This window comes from Musa acuminata, chromosome BXJ1-6, assembly GCF_036884655.1.
Source record: "Musa acuminata AAA Group cultivar baxijiao chromosome BXJ1-6, Cavendish_Baxijiao_AAA, whole genome shotgun sequence".
Lineage (NCBI taxonomy): Eukaryota > Viridiplantae > Streptophyta > Magnoliopsida > Zingiberales > Musaceae > Musa > Musa acuminata.
Genome location: NC_088332.1, coordinates 1,638,077 through 1,658,615, shown reverse-complemented (window position 1 = coordinate 1,658,615; position 20,539 = coordinate 1,638,077). Strand labels below are relative to the sequence as shown.

Below are 20,539 nucleotides of genomic sequence, written 5' to 3'. Positions count from 1 at the left end.
AATTTGATCACCGAGTATATGACTACCATTAATTTGTCGAAAGGATATTATTATTTATGGTTCAGTTGTTAAAACAACATAATTTGTTTTGTTTCAGTTGTTTAAACATATAATTTTGCTTGTTCAATCTCATTTTTGGGTATGGAGTAAAAAATAAAAGGAGCTCGAACAAATGAGGTGAGGTCTAAAGTTAACGTGGCACTCAAAATTTTCATATAAAAGGTTTATGAGAAAGTAATTATTTTGCTAAAATGCTAAAGAAATTTTGGAAATTATTGTATCTTGTTCCTCTAATCCTGTCTTTTTTTTTTTATCCTAACCTATGAAATCTCAACAAAAAACACCTTCATCTGTGTCGTCAAGTCCCGAAAACGACATTCATATTGTTAAATCGAGAATATCATCATCATTTATTAAAATAATATAATAATATCAAAATAAAAGAGTTAGATGAAAGTTATTCATACAAGAAGTTATTTATTTAAAATTATAACTAAACCCACGTAACGTATTTATTTATCATTATAAGTAAGCCCACAGACTATGTGCTTATTAATCTTGAATTATTATTTTTTTAAACGTTAAATTATCATTGAGATTAACAATACAAATCTAAAAGACTGTAAATGACTAATCACATCGAGTTTAACGATACAACGTTTCACCCATATAAATGAGGGTTAAATACATATTTATAAATCTCATCAAGTTTAGTCAATGCAACTTTTCACCGCATAACACTCGGTATTACAATCAGGGATACCCACAACATTAGTGTTCTTAGCACCACTAAAATAAAAAAAAATATTATCTCAATTTATTCTCTTGTAGCAAAGCATATATGTAGAAACGCGAACATGAGTATGTACATAAGAAGGTGTAAAATTAGACATACATATTTATTGATGTAAATTAGTACATAACATGTACATAAGGAGTCCTTTGAATAACCTATCATGACCCTTCTTTCATATTTTCTTTCTTCATCCATTGCTTCCTCGCTTTTGCTTTTGAATTGAATCGTATGTGTGCCACTTAGAGAGTTCAACTTCTTCAATTAGTAGCTTCGACCACTTCGATGGAGTGCTACACAAACTCAACGAGGAAACAAGGGATTATATATAAGAAGCATAGTTTATTTCTAAGATTGATAATTAACCAGCATGATGATAAGAATTGGATATTAGCCTTCCCAGGTGGAGAAGGGTACTTGGATGTGATCTTAACATGGTGCTAAGACAAAGATACTAGCTCGTAAAAGCTTGATACATACGTCACATGTATCACCCTAGTGATGTGGAGACGCAACAAAAGCAATACAAGAGATTTGGTTGAGAGTATGCCTTTCTATATGTATCCAGAACACATCTCAAAAACTAAAGAAATGAATAGACAAATGCATCTAAAAGACAGGGTCTTCGTTATCTCTCTCAGTTCTATGGCTTTCCCGACTTCTAAATTCATAAAAGAATATGTGCCTCAAAACCAACCTTATCTACGATAAGAATCAAGTGTAGTTTACCATGAAGAAAAGATATGTTAAGATTTGAACATCCATATCATGGTAAGATTGTTCTCTTTTGATTTTTTCTGAATAAAGTTTAAGTATGAACTATCGATTGAAGTCTCTTACGATTTTGTCTGAATAAAGTTTAAGTATGATCTATCGATTGAAGTGATATGTACATCCGATTTGCCCAATTTAGATAGAAGCATCTAACTCGATCTATGGACAAAAGTTCTTATGATGACCATCCCTTCATTCACATTATTTGATTTTTTTAAACCCAATATATCTACTCAAGTTCATGTAATTATGTTTCAAGAACTAACTGTTTTCTATATCCTGGTAAGCTATATACGGTTTAGCAAATTTCACCTATCATCATAATGATTTTGACTTTTTCTTGAGCTATCGTTTGCTATAAAACCAAAACAATTTAATTGATTTATCTTGAATGATTCTTCCTCATGAGATTAGTGATTTTATTATTATTATTATTATTATTATTATTATTATTATTATTATTATATATATATATATATATATATATATATATATATATATATATATATATATATTCGTTATTATTGGACTCCTTGTACCAATGGTTGAGTAGATGTTGTCATGTGTATATCTAAAAAAACATAGGTAAGTTTAATTAATTGACTAATTATATTCCGTGTTGATTCAATTGTGTCGTTTGTCACTCCAATTAACATTTGGTCATGGTTCATTGTTTGTATAATATTTAATCGCTTCATCTTCCGAAGATCCAAAGAGTGATAGTTATGTTATAATTTTATTATAAATCGGATGAAATTATATTCTTATGGATATGATTAAGAGTATGTTAGGTTATTCTTTTGTACCCGATTCAATGTGATAAAAAGCTATGAAGATAGTTATGTATAATTTGAATAGAGTTTCTAGTAAGTTAATTCCATCAATTTTTTTTGAGTCATGGATCAATAGAAAAGACATTATATATTGTCCTAAAAAAATATGAGTCTTTAATTCACATTAAAAAATAAATAAATTTAATACTTATTTTTAAATATTTTATTACTTATCTAAATTTTTTAACACTATTCGTGCTACATTGACCTCTCTTCATCCGTTCCCGATTAACATATTTCTATATACGTAACATATCTCTATATACGTATGTATGTATATACATAACGTATCTCTATGTACGTATATATGTAGATACACATCATATCCTTCGAATATGCTATTATGGACGTGGGAACGGAATAACCATGGCATTTCCATTATGGACACAGGAAGTAAGCATAGGAACCGCGCAGCCATAGTTGTCATTTCCATTTGGAAGTTCAACCCCTCTACCTGTGCATCTTTTACAGCCATGTATATGCACACTGCACTCTTTGTCTCTCTCAATCTGGTCTTTTTCTGTTCTCGCTCTGTTACTGATGAGCTGCTGCTATATATAAAAAGAGGGACGGAGAGAGTAACCGCACCTCCACACCTCGTCCCAACTACTGACTGAACCCCATACCTTCTCCTTCCCAATCTCTTTTCTCTCAACCGACCAGGGAAAGGAAAGTAGTATAAAGAGCCCCCCACCATTGCTGCCTTTCACTTCATTCCAACTACTCTTTTCTGAATAAGAGGTAAGTTCCACTGGCATCACTTACTTCCCCTACTTGGGAAAGACTAGATACATACATATCTATCTGAAGACACAAGCTGCAGCGGCATGTCTCTGTTTGTTCTTCTTTGCTTGCTGCATACTAAGTGATCGAGCCTCGTGAGAGGACAACTTCCCCTACTTGGGAAAGACTAGATACATACATATCTATCTGAAGACACAAGCTGCAGCGGCATGTCTCTGTTTGTTCTTCTTTGCTTGCTGCATACTAAGTGATCGAGCCTCGTGAGAGGACAGAGGGAGAAACACTTGAATCATCCCTTACGCCCCCGTTATAATTGGCTGCCATATAAGGATGGTGGAGTCTATGGCTGTCGTGGTGATCAGGGGGTACGACGCGCAGCGGGACCGACCTCCTCGGCGATCCCCTCTGCCGTGTCCGTCGCTCCCCCTCCTTCCTCATGCTGGTCCGTATTCCTTCTCTTTTTTTCTTATTTTTTTTTGTGTTCCATTCTTTCCGATCATCTCCTGTTTCTGAGTTAACGCACTTTGGACATCCTTCTGTGATCTTATTCTCCTCAGTAAGTTTGCGTATGCGAAGAAGCACAATCATAATGTTAATAAAAGTGGTGGAGATGGTTAGCGGGCTGGAGAAGGAGATCGTTGGGCTTGTCCGCGGGTGCATCGCACCGTGGCCTGAGGCAACCCCCTTGCCTTGTTATTACCCTCACCCTCCAAGTACCACACCGCCCCCATCTATGCGAAGGTGGACCTCCGCGGCTCCCCCTGTTGCCGGTGACTCTCACCACACGTTAATCTTTCCCATCACACTAATCACTGTCATTAATACTAATCTAATCGAGTGGCATACTTGGCGAAGGGGGCTCGCACTGAAGCTGGTGCAGCGGATGGAGGAGTGGTCTAAGGAGAAGGGGGCGGGGTACGCGTACATGACGTCGGAGAAGGACAACTAATCGTCTTTCCGCCTCTTCACTGGGCGGTGCGGTCACTCCAAGTTCCGCACCCCCGCCATCCCGGTGCACCCCGTGTTAGCCCCCATCGCCTTCCCCTTCCCCCACGCATCGCCATCCTCCGCCTCACCCCCGCCGATGCCCAGTCCCTGTACCGTCGCCGCTTCGCCGCCACCGAGTTCTTCCCCCGCGACATCGACACCGTCCTCACCAACCCGCCCTCCCTGGGCACCTTCCTCGACGTCCCTCCTTCCCTCGTGATCCCGTGAACACGCACACGTGAACGACCACGCGTGGGCCCTGTCCCGCAGTTCCCGTGATCCCTCCCATCCGTGAACGCCGTAACAGGGCGTGGGGGATTGTACCTCAGGTTAATCTAATCGAGTGGCATCGTTAGGTCCCGTGGGACGACGGAGAAGACAACCTCACTTGGCACCTTCCTCGCCGTCCCTCCTTCGCCAGTGATCCCGTGAACACCCACCCGTGAACGACCACGTGGGCCCTGTCCCGCAGGTCATCCCTCCCACCCGTGAACTCCGCAACAAGGCGTGGGGGACCCCGGCTCCCGAGCGGTGGCGGCGTGCGAGCCGCTCTCCCAATCACTGTCTTTAATACTTCCTCGCTGTCCCTCCTTCCCCCGTGAACACGCACCCGTTAACGCCCGCATGTGGGCCCTGTCCCGCAGGTCGGTCCCTCCCACCCGTGAACTCCGTAACAGGGCATGGGGGATTGCACCTTAGGCTAATATAATCTAATCTAATCGAGTGGCAGACGATGGAGGCGTGATCTACGGAGAAGAGGGCGGAGTACGCGTTCATGGCGACGGAGAAGGACACCGTGGCATCGACGCCGTCCTCGTCAACCCGCCCTCCCTCGGCACCTTCCGCGCGGTGGACCGGGCGCTGTCGTGGCTGTGCATCCCCCGCTGGAGCTGCTCGCACGCCGCCACCACTCGGCAGCCGCGATCCCCCACGACCTGTTGTGCACGTGACGGAGTTCACGGATGGGTACGAGGGATCACGAGACCTGCAGGGCAGGCTCACTCGTCCTACTTTCTCGTGGTGGCTGTCTCTGCTTGTATGAGATCTGCCGGACGCGACGTGGGCAGACAACGGAGACGACGTGGTGGCTGTCGACCATGAGGTTCCACTTCAGAGACCACGAGGTTTCCGATCAATAGGACCATTGGCGAGGCGAATGATACGGGACCCGTAGGACCGACGCTGAACATTAGGGCATCGCACGAAAGTAGCTCACGTCGTTGTCGCTAGCACTGTCACCTCACGGGTGGGCTGGCTGGCTTTTGAGAGGAAGTAGGTTGAAACATTGTCTATAAAATGGTACTCATAGTACAACAACGAGTATGGTTGTGAAATAGTAGCGTGCGAAGGATGGCTGATGTGATGCTATTTATTTTATATTATTTATAATGATTATTTTAATATTTTTTATTGGCGAAGGTAAAGAATGTTGTGCCCAAAAATTATCGTGTTGTCCTATAAATCCAACGTCGGTCAATGGCACTATGTAGTTTATTATCATCTAATCCTCCTCGTTAACTTAGGTTATCTTATCTAGTGGGATGTGTGATTAACTTCTTAGAGTTGTACTTTAATTTTGTAATATATGACTGTGATTAAGCGTTTTACTCTGTAGATTGATACTATGAATGGAATGAAACGAGGAGGTTAAATCTGTGTTATGCACAATATGGTTTTTTCTTTTTTTTGCTTGTTTCTTTTTTTCAGGTTTGATATGTGATTCTCCCTCCGCTTCGATCACCCGCCGACAAAGGAGGGGCGCTCTGCCTCCTCGGGCGAGGGCCCGGTACTGCCATTGTTGTCCTCCGACTCGGCACCGCCGGGGAAGCTCGAGTACAGGCCTTCCGGACGGAAGGCATTCGGGTCGTATCAGGCCCTGGGCGGGCACAAGGCCAGCCATCGGAAGCCTAGCAGCGGCATCGAGGAAGCCTCGCCTTGAGCTCTTCCACGACTAGCACAAGCGCCTCCGGTGGCGACAGGGTGCACCGGTGCTCGGGGTGCCTGAAGACGTTTCCCTTGGGGCAAGCGCTGGGGGGCACAAGAGGTGCCGCAACGACGGGAGCGTCGGCAGCGGCACTGCCGCGGCGGCGATGACGTCGTTGGAGGGGGCGAGCTCGAGGCACAGGGAAACGTGTGTGTAAATAAATAAAAAATAATAGTTAGAAGAAAAAAAAAAAAAAAAAAAAGACCTCGTTGCTCTCCCCATCGCCTCACACCTTTCTGAGGAATGAAATATTAGCTTGCATGAACCAATATCTTCTCCCAATCGCCTCACACCTCGTTTCCTCTCCTTTTCTTCCTCGACAGCCATTCCGGTGTTGACGTTGCCATCAATAACCAGGTGAGAAAAAGAGAAAAAAGATTTTGAAAGCAATAATGTACCAACGCCAATCCACTTAATATAGAATATTCCCACTATCCAGTTCACGATTTTTTACATTTTTTTTTTGGATCACTGACAGATTTAATTCCCTTAACTATCACAGCCACACCGACACCTTTAAAACTAATCAAAGTATATTTGGCATCGAAATCACAACTCTTTCTATTAATGGTTGGACAATTAATCCTTTCCACTATATTTAGAGATGCTTTCATCCTTTAAATCTGCTCAATATACAGCTTATTCTCTATTAGGAGTCCTACCAAATGGCCGATGAAGAAGGTGATATGCCCTGACATCTTTCGTATTGACTTCTTACTGTCATCCTTATATGATTCTTTATCATTTTCTTCATCCCTCTCCTCTTCTTTCAGGTTCTTCGATTCTGGATGACTCTCCGATCGAGCAAGTTCGGTTGACAGTCCCACCAACAGATGATAACACATTGCAGGTCTTGACATTCCGAACATGGCTTATCGGAATCCCCATTTGCATCCTCGAGTCCGTAAGTGCAGCATTATCCTTTTACCGACAGCAAATGTTCTATTTTTCACATGTCTGCATCAACATGATGGTGTTCATTGCTGGGAAACTAATGGCTAACATGCTACCGAACAAAGTGATAAGAATGCCATACACAAACTGGAGTTTCTCGTTGAATCCGGGACCCTTCAACTTGAAAGAACATGTGGTGACCTCCATGTTGGCCGGCACGGCAAGTGCTTCTGCCGGCTTTGAAATATTAACCATATCCAAGATCTTCTACCACAAGGATATCCCGTTACTGCCGGCCATGCTGCTGGTGCTATCGATTCAGGTGATTTCTTTTGTTATCATGAAATCGGTGTAAAAAAAATCATTAGTTATTCTTTAAAAGAGGTAATAATATGGTGCTGAATTCTTTGATTGTTTTAGTTAATTCTAGTTGATCTTTCCCTACTTCCTTTGAAGTAGTGACGACTTAAAATGACTTATGGTGTGTAGTTTCTCGGATATGGGTTTGCTGGCATATTCATGAAGTTGCTAGTGGACTCGCCTTATATGTGGTGGCCTTCGACTCTAGTAGATGTCTCCTTCTACAGGTGGCGTGCCTCTCCTCGTAAACAATGCAAAAGATAAGAGACTTTTTATTTATTTAACATGTCTTCGTTGTTTGCACTCGCAGAGCATTACACGAGCCGGAGAAAAGAGCCAAAGGAAAATTGTCACGATATCAGTTTTTTGTCGTAGTCATCGTTGCAACTTTTACCTACAGTATTGTTCCTGTTTACCTTTTTCCTTCTATCACGGCTCTATCGTTCGTTTGTTGGATATGGAAAGACTCGATAACTATGCAGCAAATTGGTTCTGGATTCAATGGATTAGGCATCGGGTCCTTTGCGTTGGATTGGATGACCATGTCATCCTACCTGAACAGTCCTCTGGCAGTTCCTGCATTTGTGGTGGTCAACATGATGGCCGGATTCATTCTTATTCTTTATGTTCTAATACCATTATCTTATTGGAATAATGCGTACGATGCCAAACGCTTTCCTATTTTTTCATCAAGTATTTTTGACATCGATGGGTAATTTTACAATGTGTCGCTGGTTTTAGATGAGAAGTCACTCACATTCAACGAAGAAACATACAACAATTATTCGAAATTATACTTCAGTGCCTCCCTTATGTATAGTTATGGTTTTACCTTGGCTAGTTTTACGTCAAGCATCTCTCATGTTGCTCTCTTCTATGGGAGGTAGGACCTGTAACTTTTTTTTTATCTTGTAAATAAATATTCATTGTAATGTTTGTTTTTGGTACAATTAGTGAGCTCTTGTTTTTATAGTTGAAATAATCCTTAGTCCTGATTTAGATACGTGTTATAATCTTGTTGGCTAATAGTTCTCTTCCGGTGTTAAGCAGTTCACTATGGATACAATTTGTCAATTCATATCAGTGTCAAATGCAAGATGTTCACACGAGGTTGATGAAACAAAATTACTAGTCTATTCCCCGGTGGTGGTTCTACTCTCTACTCTTCTCCATGATGGGTTTTGCCATCTTGGTATGTGAAATATTTAGTGATCAACTTCAACTTCGCTATTGGGGAGTTGTATTAGCTTGTGCCTTGGTGTTCATATTTTTGCTTCCAGAAGGTGTCATGATGGCTACTACTAGTTCGGTAAGATGAATATTGAGTCATCGTATTCTCGTATATAGTTGTAGCTCAACGTTGTCAATATTTTTCTTCTAATCCAGCTTAATATAATAATTATAATTACTATATTGCAGGAATTTTCAATACAACTTTTATTAGAGATCATAATTGGGTACTTGCAGTCAGGTAAACCTATTGCAAATATTGCATTCACAACATACGGCTCTACTGCAATTAATACGGCAAAATATTTTACTATGGATATGAAGAGAGCATATTACATGAAGATTCCCCCAAAAGTAATGTTCTTCGTACAGGTATTTTCTGGACCACTTTGTTACATTAAGATACATCACAATTTATGTACCATATATTGACATATTTTTGCAAATCCAGATTTTGAATTTGCTAATATTATTATATTATATTTACTATCCTATATGTTTTTCTTTGTACGTAGATTTTAGGTAGTATACTAGCATGTGTGGTTAGCTTCAGTGTTGGATGGTGGGTCTTACACTCCGTGAAAAATATATGTTATCTAGAATTATTACCCAAAGAAAGTCCTTGGAAAGAAGGTCATTCGCAATAGGAGTCACATGGGGTGTTATAGGTCCAATTAGAATGTTCTATCCTCATGGCACATACTCCATCATCTTCATCTTCATTATTGTTGGACTCCTTGCACCAGTAGAAGTGTGGATGTTGTCGCGTGTATACCCAGAAACAATATGGATAAAACTAATTAATTGGCCGGTTATATTCAGTGTTGGTACCATCGTGCCTCTTGGCACTCCGGTTAACGTTTGGTCATGGTTCATAATTGGTTTAATATTTAACTACTTTGTCTTCCGAAGGTTCAAAGGATGGTGGGCACGTTATAATTATGTGTTATCAATCGGATTGGATCTTGGAGCAACTTTTTTGACGATTATTGTTACTCTTTTTCTTCAATTTCGAGGTATATATGGACCTGATTGGTGGGGGTTGGAGATGGATGACCATTGCCCCTTGGCTCATTGTCCTACAGCGCCGGGAGTTATCGTAAAAGGTTGTCCCGTGATCAATTAAGACTATTATTGAATTTGAGTGATCAATTAAGACTATCATTGAATTTGATCACTCCATTTGTCGGAGGGATATTATTGTTCATGGTTCAGTTGTTTAAAAATATAATTTTCTTTATTTCAGTTGTTAAAATAGATACTCTACCTGGTCAATCTCAATAGTTTTACAGAAAAGATTAAAAATGTCATGTTGTTTTTATGAAGATGATAAGCTTATATGGAGCAACAAAAACAAAAATTTTGATCTCGATAAACAATTCTACGATGTCCTTCATATTAACATTTGACAAAGAAGCATGCAACAAATACTCAAAATTGGAATTCACTTCTCGTAACGGTGTGGTGACACATTTTCTTTTCCACATCCCGATTAGTTTTGTTTTTCTGGGTATAGAGTAAAAAAATAAAAGGAGCTTTGAAAAAAATGAGGTGAGGTCTAAAGCTAACGTTACACTCCAATTTTTCATAAAAAAAGGTTTATGAGAAAGTGATTATTTTACTGTGCTAATTTTTTTTAGAAATTATTATTCCTCTAATCCTGCCTATTTTTTATTAACCTATCAAATCTCAGCGACACATTCATTTGTGTGTCTTCGTGTCCCAAAGATACACGTGCATGTTTTGTTCAACCAAGAATATCTATCATTTAATAAAATAATATAATAACATCAAAATAAAATATTTATATGAAAATTACCTATACAAGAAACTATTTATTCATCATTATAAGTGTTAGGATAAAAAGTCGTTGATATCTTAGTCAGCTCGACGTTATCTGGACTCGTATGAGTAAGGTTATTCGAGGTGCCTCCAAGATAGAAACGTCGAGCTCATGAGGTGTTTCTAACACAAAAATCGAGGTCACGAGAGATTTTTCAACTCGATCCTTTTAATACTCAAGTTAATAACTCGAGATGAATGTGGGTGTGAATACTCAAAAGAAGGAAAAGACCCCCTTATCATGTGGGTGAGGCTCATTCCTTCATTTGAGCCTCTAGGGCCTTATTAGAAGTCTTCTCTAATTTGTCCTTATTTCTTATAGAATGAATTAGTTCTCGAGTCCCTTTAGTCCTAGCGTCGGTTTTACAAAAGATCGATCTACCACCATTCTGCTCTTTCTCCTCAAGTTATGATGTCTCTTATATCTCGTACTATTGGTCGTTAGACAATTGAGGTCCACACTCCGCCTTTCAACAGCCCAAGAGCAGAGAAGGTCCTAACCTCTCCTTTGTTAGGGGAGGTAGTTTCCGTCAACACGAAGGTTCGTGGAGACTTAAAATAAAAAAGCTCACATGACTATGATTTAGTGATGCACCACTCTTATATTACTTACGATCTAAGTATTTCATCCTGATTGAATTCGATTTTCAAGTCCCCTAACCTTGTCAGCGTCCATTTGACCTCACACCCGTGTCATTTTGCTTATCCTATAACACTCTAGAGATGGGACTTTGTCTTCCCATCTATTTGGTGATAGTATTTTACCTATAATGGTGAAAGATATAGCTCTCTTAAATGGTATTCAACTCATGACACTAATAGTGTTTAACGAAGAATATTGGTGTACTGAAATTATTGTGACCCGTAAACATTTTGCTGCACCACACCGCCACCATCTATGGGGAGGTGGCCTACCTCCTCGACCTCCGCGTCTCCCCCTCTCGCCGATGACTCTCACCACCCGTTAATCTCCCCCACCAAACCAATCACTGTATTTAATACTAATCTAATCGAGTGGCTTCCTTAGGCGAAGGGGGATCGCACTGAAGCTGGTGCAGAGGTTGGAGGAGTGGTCTATGGAGAAGGGGGCGACGTATGCGTACATGGCTACGGAGAAGGATGACGCGTCTTTCCGCCTCTTCACCGGGCGGTGCGGTTACTCCAACTTTCGCACCCCCGCCAACCTGGTGCACCCCCCATGGTAGCCCACCACCTTCCCCTCCCCCTCCCCACACGCGTCGCCATCCGCCGCTGCACACCCACGAAAACAACCGTCATCACGGTGGAGGCACCTACCCGGGAACATCATCTTCTTATTGATGGAAAGATGTGGGACTCGGAGGTACCACCATTGGGAGTCGATCGGAATGGGCCAATTCGACCATGGTGGTACACCCAAAGCTACATGATTCGCATCTGCCTACATCTCGCCGTCATCACCATCACCCAGGCGATGTGCACCCACCATCACCATCATTAATTGGGTGGTGCGTGACACATCTGCCGCATAAGGATGATGATGCGCCGTTACCCATACTTACCGTCCACACAGCTCCCTTGTTGGGGCGAAGCTGGCATCTAAATTACATAATATATGGCGCTATTCTTGCCACGCTGCCCTGCTCTGCTTACACAGGAAGTAAGCAGAGGGACCACGCAGCCATAGTTGCCATTTCCATTTGGAAATTCAACCCCTCTTCCTGTGCTTCTCTTACAGCTATGTATATGCACACTGCTCTCTTTCTCTCTCTCAATCTGGTCTTTTTCTGTTCTCTCTCTGTGACTGATGAGCTGCTGCTATATATAAAAAGGAGGGGGGAGAGAGTAACCGCACCTTCGCACCTCGTCCCAACTACTGACCGAACCCCATACCTTACCCTTCCCATCTCTTTTCTCTCAACCCACCATTGCTGCACTTCAATTCATGCCAACTACTCTTTTCTGAAGAAAGAGAGAAGTTCCACTGCCATCAATTATGTGAAGACACAAGCTGTAGCGGCGTGCTTCTGTTTGTTCTTTTGCTTGCTGCGTGATCGAGCCTAGTGGGAGGACAGAGGGAGAAATTGGCCGCCATAATTGGCCGCCATATAAGGATGGTGCAGCAATGTCGATCGTGGTGATCAGGGGGTACGACGCGTAGCAGGACCCGGGGGGAGCGGATGTGCGAGTCGCACGAAGGACACAAGTGGAACATCAACGTTGGCTTACGGTATTTAAGTGGGGTGAAGATTTAATAGCTTTGCTGACGTCATTGTCGCGGTCACCATGACTTCACAGGTGGGCTTTTGAGAGGGAGTTGTTCACGCATTGTCTATAAAATAGTCTGTGAGATATGGCCAAGGGTCGGATTCTAATTGTCTTAATTTTGCTTATCATGTTTATTTTGATGATAGTTTCTGTGATGATTTCTAGAAAAGAGTGCTGCAGGCTTCACCTGGAGTGTTGCCCCTCATCAGCTATTAAGACTAATAGCACTACGTAGTTTATTATTGTAATCCTCCTCATACTTTTATTTATCTAGTGGATATGTGATTAAGTAGTATGGTTGTGTTTGTACGTGGATACTATGAATGTGCTTTAATTAATAAGCACCTCAAGCCATAATCACACATCCACTAGATAAATAAAAGTATGAGGAGGATTACAATAATAAACTATGTAGTGCTATTAGTCTTAATAGCAGATGAGGAGCAGCACTCCAGGTGAAGCCTGCAGCACTTTTTTCTAGGTATCATCATAGAAACTGTCATCAAAACAAAGATGATAAGCAAAATTAAGACAATTAGAATCCGACCCTTGGCCATATCTCACAGACTACTATTTCACTCACTCGCTCATAGATTACTATTTCACTCACTCCTAGGTACTTCGTATTGTCCTATGAGAACTATTTTAATGGCTTTGCTGATGTTATTGTTGTGGTCTGTTTTGATGAGGATACTATGAATGGAATGAAATGAGGAGGCTAAATCTGTGTTATGGTAAAACTTTCCTTTCTTTGGTTTTTCAGGTTTGATTCGATCACCTGCCGGCAAAGGAGGAGTACTTGGCTCTGCCTCCTCGTGCTCGCTCGCGGATGAGGGCCCGGTACTCATCGTCTGCCATTGTTGACCTCCGACTTGGCACCGCCGGCGAAGCTCGAGTACAGGCCTTCCGTCTGCGGGGAGGCATTCGGGTCGTACCAGGCCCTGGGCGGGCACAAGGCGAGCCATCGGAAGCCTAGCAGCAGCGTCGAGGAAGCCTCGGCCTCGGGCTCTTTCACGACTAGCGCAAGCGCCTCCACGGCGGCCTCCGGTGGCGGCAGGGTGCACCGGTGCTCCCTCGGTGTGCCTGAAGACGTTTCCGTTGGGACAAGCGCTGGGTGGCACAAGAGGTGCCACAACGACGGGAGCGTCGGCAGCGGCACTACCCCGGCGGCGATGACGTCGTCGGAGGGGGCGAGATCGAGGCACATGCCGTTCTATCTGAACGTGCCAGCGTCGCCGGACTCAGAGTTCGACGACGTCAAGCGTTGGGTGGCGGCGGCAGTGAAGGAAGAGGAGGAGGTGCAGAGCCCGCTGGCTTTCAAGAAACAGAGACCTGTCGTCCCACATGAGCGAGTCAACTCCAGTTCTCAATGCTAGTGGTAGAGGGTAGGAAAAACACATCCTTACTGGAAGTAAAGTTTATTTTGTTCACTACTGGGGATTCATTTTTTGACTTTAAATTGATCAAATTTAGAAAATTAACACAAATTCTGCCTTTTGATGGTTAAAATAAATATTAATACCTATTTTAAAGGCTTTTCTGATGGGGTTAAATTGTTTTATAGTGTTTTTGAATGGCATTAAATTCTTTTTAAAAATAGGATTAAAAAACAATGCAACCCTAGTTTTAAAAAAATGGAACTTAGGTCTTCAAAAAATTATTATTATTTTATTTTATGAAAACTTGTTTAATAAAACAGGTGTTGTAGGTCCAACTATAATATTCTATTCTCATGACACATATTTTATTATCTTTATTTTTATTATTATTGGACTCCTTGCAACTAAATGTTGTCATGGTATTGATCAGATTAGTAGAGATTGAAGATGGACACCCATTGCCCCTCGGCTCATTGTCCTACAGCAGCACCATGAGTTGTTGCATAATGGTGTCTCGTGGTCGATCAATCGAAACGATCACTAATGCAAGATGTTTTGCTTATGGAAAGCAGCAAAAGATGGGATGATTAGCCGGGTTGGGTGTACAGAGAGACCATTTTGTCTCCTTCTTTATGACTTTGACGATCACCGGCGAGATGAGATGTTTTGCTCGACTCTGCTGTAATGAAAGAGGTGGTCATGCTTGATCAACATGGATGGATCTTATCGTGGTATGCATTACTGTGTCAGTGTCCGAGACAAGCATGCATATTGCGTGAATCCATAGTTTGGTGTTGTAGTAAGGATTATATTGCACACTGCTTGAGAATACTATATACCATAGCTTTCTTATTGTATCGCTCCAATAACACAACAGGGCAATCTTCTATAGCTTCCAGAAACACAACTAAGAAAGGATAGGAAAGAGATGAGAAATCTGACTGCTGAGAGATTTGAACTGTTTTGTTGCTAACAGCATAGAACTAAATAAGAAGAAGATGCAAAGAACTCAGATATCAGGAAAACTAATTTGTTAGTCTTAAACATGTCAACGATCGACAAAAAGAAACATTATTATGTCACATTGCTCCACAGCAGAAATTTTATTTTTTGGGTTTGCTTGAATGACAATAATCAGCAAGATTTCAGCAGACACTGATTAACTATTGTCATATAAATACTAATTTACCCCCCATAAAGGCCGGCAACAATGGCTGATCCTCTCTTAGCATCATGCAAGCACTGCTGTCGATGATCTTAATGGCTGTTCACTGCTTGTAGCAAGAACCAGGGTCCAATGGAGCAGTTCTGCCTGGTCCTGCTACCGGCGCAGCAGCAACCCCCCTTTGGTTGAGCAAACATCTGAATCTAGCCAATCTTCCTGTGGCTTGCCTTGGGTCCTTCGCTAGTTTGTCAAGAGGAGTCCACAACCTCTCTTTGGAAAAAACAAACCGATTGCAGAATTCGGTAGATTCACGAAAGATGATCAGAAACACTTAATTAACAATGGCGTGAATTTTGACAAACAGTTTATACAAGTATTGATCTTTATCTCTGCTTTTGATACTACACAATACATTTTTCAGATATGAGTAGCATGCATGTTGAAGAAGACAACTTGATAATATGATTCTGTCGAAGTAAGGAGACAGCAGAGGTAGCACTCGGCTGGTTTGGTGCAGGTTATTCTTGAATCTTTTATATGAAAAAATTAAGTAGAATTATTTACCTCTATATCATAAATCTTGTATTGGCAAGTTTGATATTCTATACTACCACAGCACTTTGGATGCACAAGAAGATATCACTTGTTATACAAACATGCAAGTTCAGATGTACAAAAGATGGTGGATTCATGTGAGTTTGTGAATTTGTCAATGCACACATCTAGTGTCAGACCAATAAAGATATTACCATTTTGAAATGTTCAATTGATCTGTATGCGAATATGCATGGACTGATGTTTGCTGTCTGACTGAATGCCGATATTGGAACATATAGTTCGATAGAGATACAATACCATTACTTTTTAATTTGTTTTTCTATTTTATTCAATTATATATATACTGGTCTTATATTGGTTGGGTAGGTTATGGAAACTGATATCTAACCGAGATTTTAATGCTTAGTTTTCGCCAGTATTACCTGCAGCAGCTGCAGCACGAGGCCAGATGGTTTGCTCGATATCAGAGGCATCAATACTTTCTCCCCACATGCACACCTCACCACCAATGACCAATTTCTGCTGCTCAGGCGTGGAGATGTTTGTAAGGGGCTCATTCATGTAGAACTTCTGCCATGGGACATCCAAGTGATCCAAGTACCACTTGTCCTGGTTGCTCACAATGCATCTCAGTCCGGCCGCCACCACCTTCTGTGCTACTCCACCACCAAGCCTGCAAGCACACAAGGAAAATTGTCTTATGACAGTGATGACACCAACACAATCGATTGGACAAATTGGACAAAGAAAACACATGAGGTTTTTGAATGATGTACGATAGTGTATCATCATAACTTTTGTTTTGACTAGACAGATTGGACAAAGATAAAATGGCATCAAGAGCATAATGCAATTAACATTCTATAAGAAATAATGATCTGATCTCATTGGATGATAAGTTTGTGCTGTATTAGTTTGTTCAGTTTGCCATGCTGACCAAAAGATGGATTTTGAAAAAGCAAACTGTTACTATATAAATACATAGTCAAAGTTTATAAATATGTTTATTTTGACTAATATTAGACATTTTACAACATCAACTACAAGTATGATGAATGAATGATAGATGGTCTCTGTTCCCACGTATCATCATGGTATCACTGATTACATGAGGGTTGTTAATGACCATATTTATTATCCAAAAAATCAACATTTGATGTGTGTTTTATCATTAATGATGAGAACTTACATTTGACATATTTGAAAGCATATGTATTGCTTGATACCAATTAGAACAAATATGACAGATCAAGAAAAAATACCAGTTATGAACCACAGTTTTTGGGCTGAGTTAACTCCCAAAGTTGTTGAAAGTCTCTTCCCGGTTCATCAAGGAACACAAGTTTTAGAGCAGAAACAACTGAGGACATACAATTCATCCAGATGTAAAATTCATACCAATTGATGACTTCATATCCATGTGATAATGTTATTTTTTGTGCACGCAAAACAAAATACTTGTAGCCCTGAGATTCATTCATTCCATGTTTATTCAACCTGTAAAAGAAATTACATAATGTTGGAAGATAATCTAAAGTTTATCTGAGGTAGTGTTAAAATGTGTTATCTAGAGTCATACTAAATTCTTTGTATTTGAGTAAGATCTTCGTATATGAGTTATGACTTTGTAAGCTAGATTAGGAGAAGAGTGATGGATAAACCTCTATGAATCATAGAAGTTCACCAAAATTCTTTGCAATTTTCAGACAGATACACCTTTTTTTTATGCTTATCAGACAACGAAAGTTACTGAAGGATTAAGGAACAAGAGATGAAATATAATTGAATGTTATTGGAGGAATGCAAATTTATAAGAGAAACAGAATCTAAAGATTTTATGAATACAGTGAAACTGAGGTTACATTTTTTATAATAGGACTAAAAAATAGTCTGATGCTATTTAAAAACATTGTAATTCAAGTATCCAATTCTTTAATTAAAACTTAGAAAGAAAATTTCTAATAATTTACAAGTGATTTTTGGCCTAAGTGATTGTAAATTCTTTTCAAATTAGTCGATACTAAAAAATTGACACAAATGTTTTAAGGACTAAAATCAGTGAAAATATCTATTTTGAAAGTTGAAAATATCTATTTTAAAAGTTTGAAATAGAAAAAGTGATTGTTCAAGCATTTACAAAATGTTTTTAAGGTTTTATTAAATCCTGGATGGCTTCGAAATAGTTGACTGAATTGGCATTATTTTTTAATGAAGAAATATTGTTTGTAAATGAGAACCAAAAACAATGTAACTCGACTCCTTTCGAAAACATACGACGGTAATATTCACTAGTTTTTGGCCTAAAGTAATTGTAAATTCACTTTAAATATCAAAATTGAAAAAAGGTACAAATTGAGCTTTTCAAAGGTTTAAAAAATTAATGACCATATGTTTTAAAAAATTATTACATTAAACAATTTATAAGACACTCAAACATGTAGTCAAACCTTACATCGATTAATATTGCAACAATGCACTAACCATTAGGTTGTCTCAATAATGACATGAAAATTCTTACTTTAAAAGATTAAAAATGAAAAATGATCATTTGGGTCTTATATATTATTTCCAATGTTTTGTGAAATTTTGGATATTTCTAAAATAGTTAGACCTAAATTACACTATTTTTGAATAAAAACCTAAAAATTTGAAAACAGTGTAACTTTGTCTCCAAAAAAATTTATTTCAAAACTTTAGAAAACGTTCTTTAATAACATATAAGTGATTTTTAGTACAAAATAGTTGTAAATTCATGTTATATTGGTCAAAATTGAAAAAATGACTCTTGGCCCTTTTAAAAGCTTAAAAATATGTGAAATACTTATTAGATGATTTAGGCCTTTGTAAATAGTTTTTTATGTTCTTAAAAATTAGAAAATAAAAAAGAGTTAGACCTCACTTTTACTCTTTTTGAATGAGGTTATCCTATATTTAAATAGGACTAAAAAACAGTGTGACCATATTTAAAAATAGTTGATCTAAAAAAATAATTTTCTCTCAAAAATTTAAAAATACTTGTATACTAATAATCGTGGTCTTGAGTTTTCTGTTGAGGTCTATCCTGTAGAGGTACTCAAATTGGATCAAATAAAAGTACAATGAACTTTATTTGGAATCGGACTTTAATGAACTGCTTTAACGGTTAAAATAAATATTCATACCTATTTTAAAGGCTTTTTGGATGGGGTTAAATTGTTTTCTAGTTTTCGTAGTCTTTTTGAATGACATTAAATGCTTTTCTAAAATAGGATTAAAAACAATGCAACCCTAGATTTAAAAAATGTAACTCGAGTCTCCAAAATTTTATTTTTATTATTTTATAAAAACTTTTTCAATAAAATTGAAGTGATTTTATACCCAACATAGTTTAAATTTACTTCAAATTTTATAAAAATAAAAAAATGATATAAATTCAACCATTTAAGGGTTGAAATCAGTGAAAATGCCTATTTGAATGACTTAGAAATAGGAAAAAAAATACATATAGACCTTTGTAAGTCATTTAAAAGGAATTCTAAAATTTCATAAAATATAGAAATAGTGAGATCTGAGTTATAAAATTTTTGAATTGAGTCGCACTATTTTTGAACTCGATAATAAAAACAATGCAATCATATTAAAAAATAGTGTAAATCAAATCTCAAAAATAATATAAGCAAGGACTTCAAAATTATTTTCTCAAAACATTAATCTCATGATATTCCTTTTTTGTGACCCAAAGTGGTTATTAATTCACATTAAATTGGACAAAATTTAAAAATGAGATAAATTCAATATTTTAAGGCTAAAAATAGTGGAAACATCCATTTTAAAAGCTTAAGAACCAAAAGTGGCCATTTAGACCTTCCTACATTATTTCCATAGTTTCCTAAAACTTCAAAAAAAAGAAAAGAAAACTAGTGCCTAAGTTATGTTCTTTTTTAATGGGATTATACTATTTTTTAATAAAATTAAAAATTGTGTAATTTTGTCCAAAAATAGGTCATTTGGGCCTTTGTATATCATTTCTAAGGATTTATGAGATTTTAAGAATTTTTTAAAATGTGATATCTGAGTTATATTTATTTTAAGTGAGATTTTACTCCATCTTTTTAATAGGACTAAAAAATAATGTGACCTTGTTCATTTTAAAACAACATAAGATAGGTCTCCAAAAAATTTTCTCTCAACTTCGAAAAATCTTCTCTAACAATATTTAGATGTTTTTTTTGCTCAAAGTGGTTATAAATTCATGTTGAATTAGCCAAAATTAAATAAATACACAAATTAAACCTTTTAAGGATCGAAATCAGTGAAAATACCAATGTTAAAGACTTATCTTAATTACACTTTATTTATTAGGATTATACTATTTTAGAATAGGTTTCCCAAAACAATATACCTTGTTTGAAAACTATGTAACTAAAAAAACATTCTCTAATAATATACAAGTGGTTTTGGGGTAAAGTGGTTGTAAATTAATCATAAATTGGCCAAATTTATAAAATTAACACAGATTCATCATTTTAAGGGTAAAAAATAGAAAAAATCATTTAAGTCTGTGTAAGTCATTTCCAAAGTATCTTGGAAATTTGATAGTTTTTGAGAAAAGTGGATCATGAGTTATTCTTTTTTAATAAGATTATACTGTTTTTAATGTGACTCCAGAAATAATATAACTCTTAGTCTCGAAAATAATTTTTTAATAGAACTTCAGAAAAATAATATTTAACTGGTTTTTTAGAGCAAGGTGGTTGTAAATTCACCTTA

At 38.6% G+C, this 20,539-nt stretch overlaps 1 protein-coding gene, 3 long non-coding RNA genes and 1 pseudogene across 5 annotated transcripts; all 5 read left to right on the top strand.

The window, feature by feature from the left end:
- Positions 1-2,807: 2,807 nt before the first annotated feature.
- Positions 2,808-5,464, top strand: LOC135675553 (uncharacterized). Of its 2 annotated transcripts, XR_010513918.1 has the most exons (3): positions 2,982-3,586; positions 3,702-3,914; positions 4,000-5,464. It is a non-coding gene; the product is annotated as an uncharacterized LOC135675553 (long non-coding RNA). The 2 variants fall into 2 exon arrangements; XR_010513917.1 differs by having other exon boundaries at positions 2,808-3,586; positions 3,702-5,464.
- A 1,316-nt stretch (positions 5,465-6,780) lies between these two features.
- Positions 6,781-8,085, top strand: LOC135677924 (oligopeptide transporter 5-like). Its single transcript, XM_065190331.1, has 4 exons — positions 6,781-6,796; positions 6,889-7,331; positions 7,499-7,596; positions 7,680-8,085. The coding sequence occupies exons 1-4, from the start codon at positions 6,781-6,783 to the stop codon at positions 8,083-8,085; spliced, it is 963 nt and encodes a 320-aa protein (XP_065046403.1).
- Positions 8,086-8,362: 277 nt separating this feature from the next.
- LOC135675556 (uncharacterized) lies at positions 8,363-9,066 on the top strand. The gene is made up of 2 exons (XR_010513922.1): positions 8,363-8,678; positions 8,789-9,066. It is a non-coding gene; the product is annotated as an uncharacterized LOC135675556 (long non-coding RNA).
- A 2,451-nt stretch (positions 9,067-11,517) lies between these two features.
- LOC135677923 (zinc finger protein 36-like) lies at positions 11,518-15,240 on the top strand (annotated as a pseudogene).
- A 95-nt stretch (positions 15,241-15,335) lies between these two features.
- Positions 15,336-16,291, top strand: LOC135675554 (uncharacterized). Its single transcript, XR_010513920.1, has 2 exons — positions 15,336-15,749; positions 16,197-16,291. It is a non-coding gene; the product is annotated as an uncharacterized LOC135675554 (long non-coding RNA).
- The last annotated feature ends 4,248 nt before the right edge of the window (positions 16,292-20,539 follow it).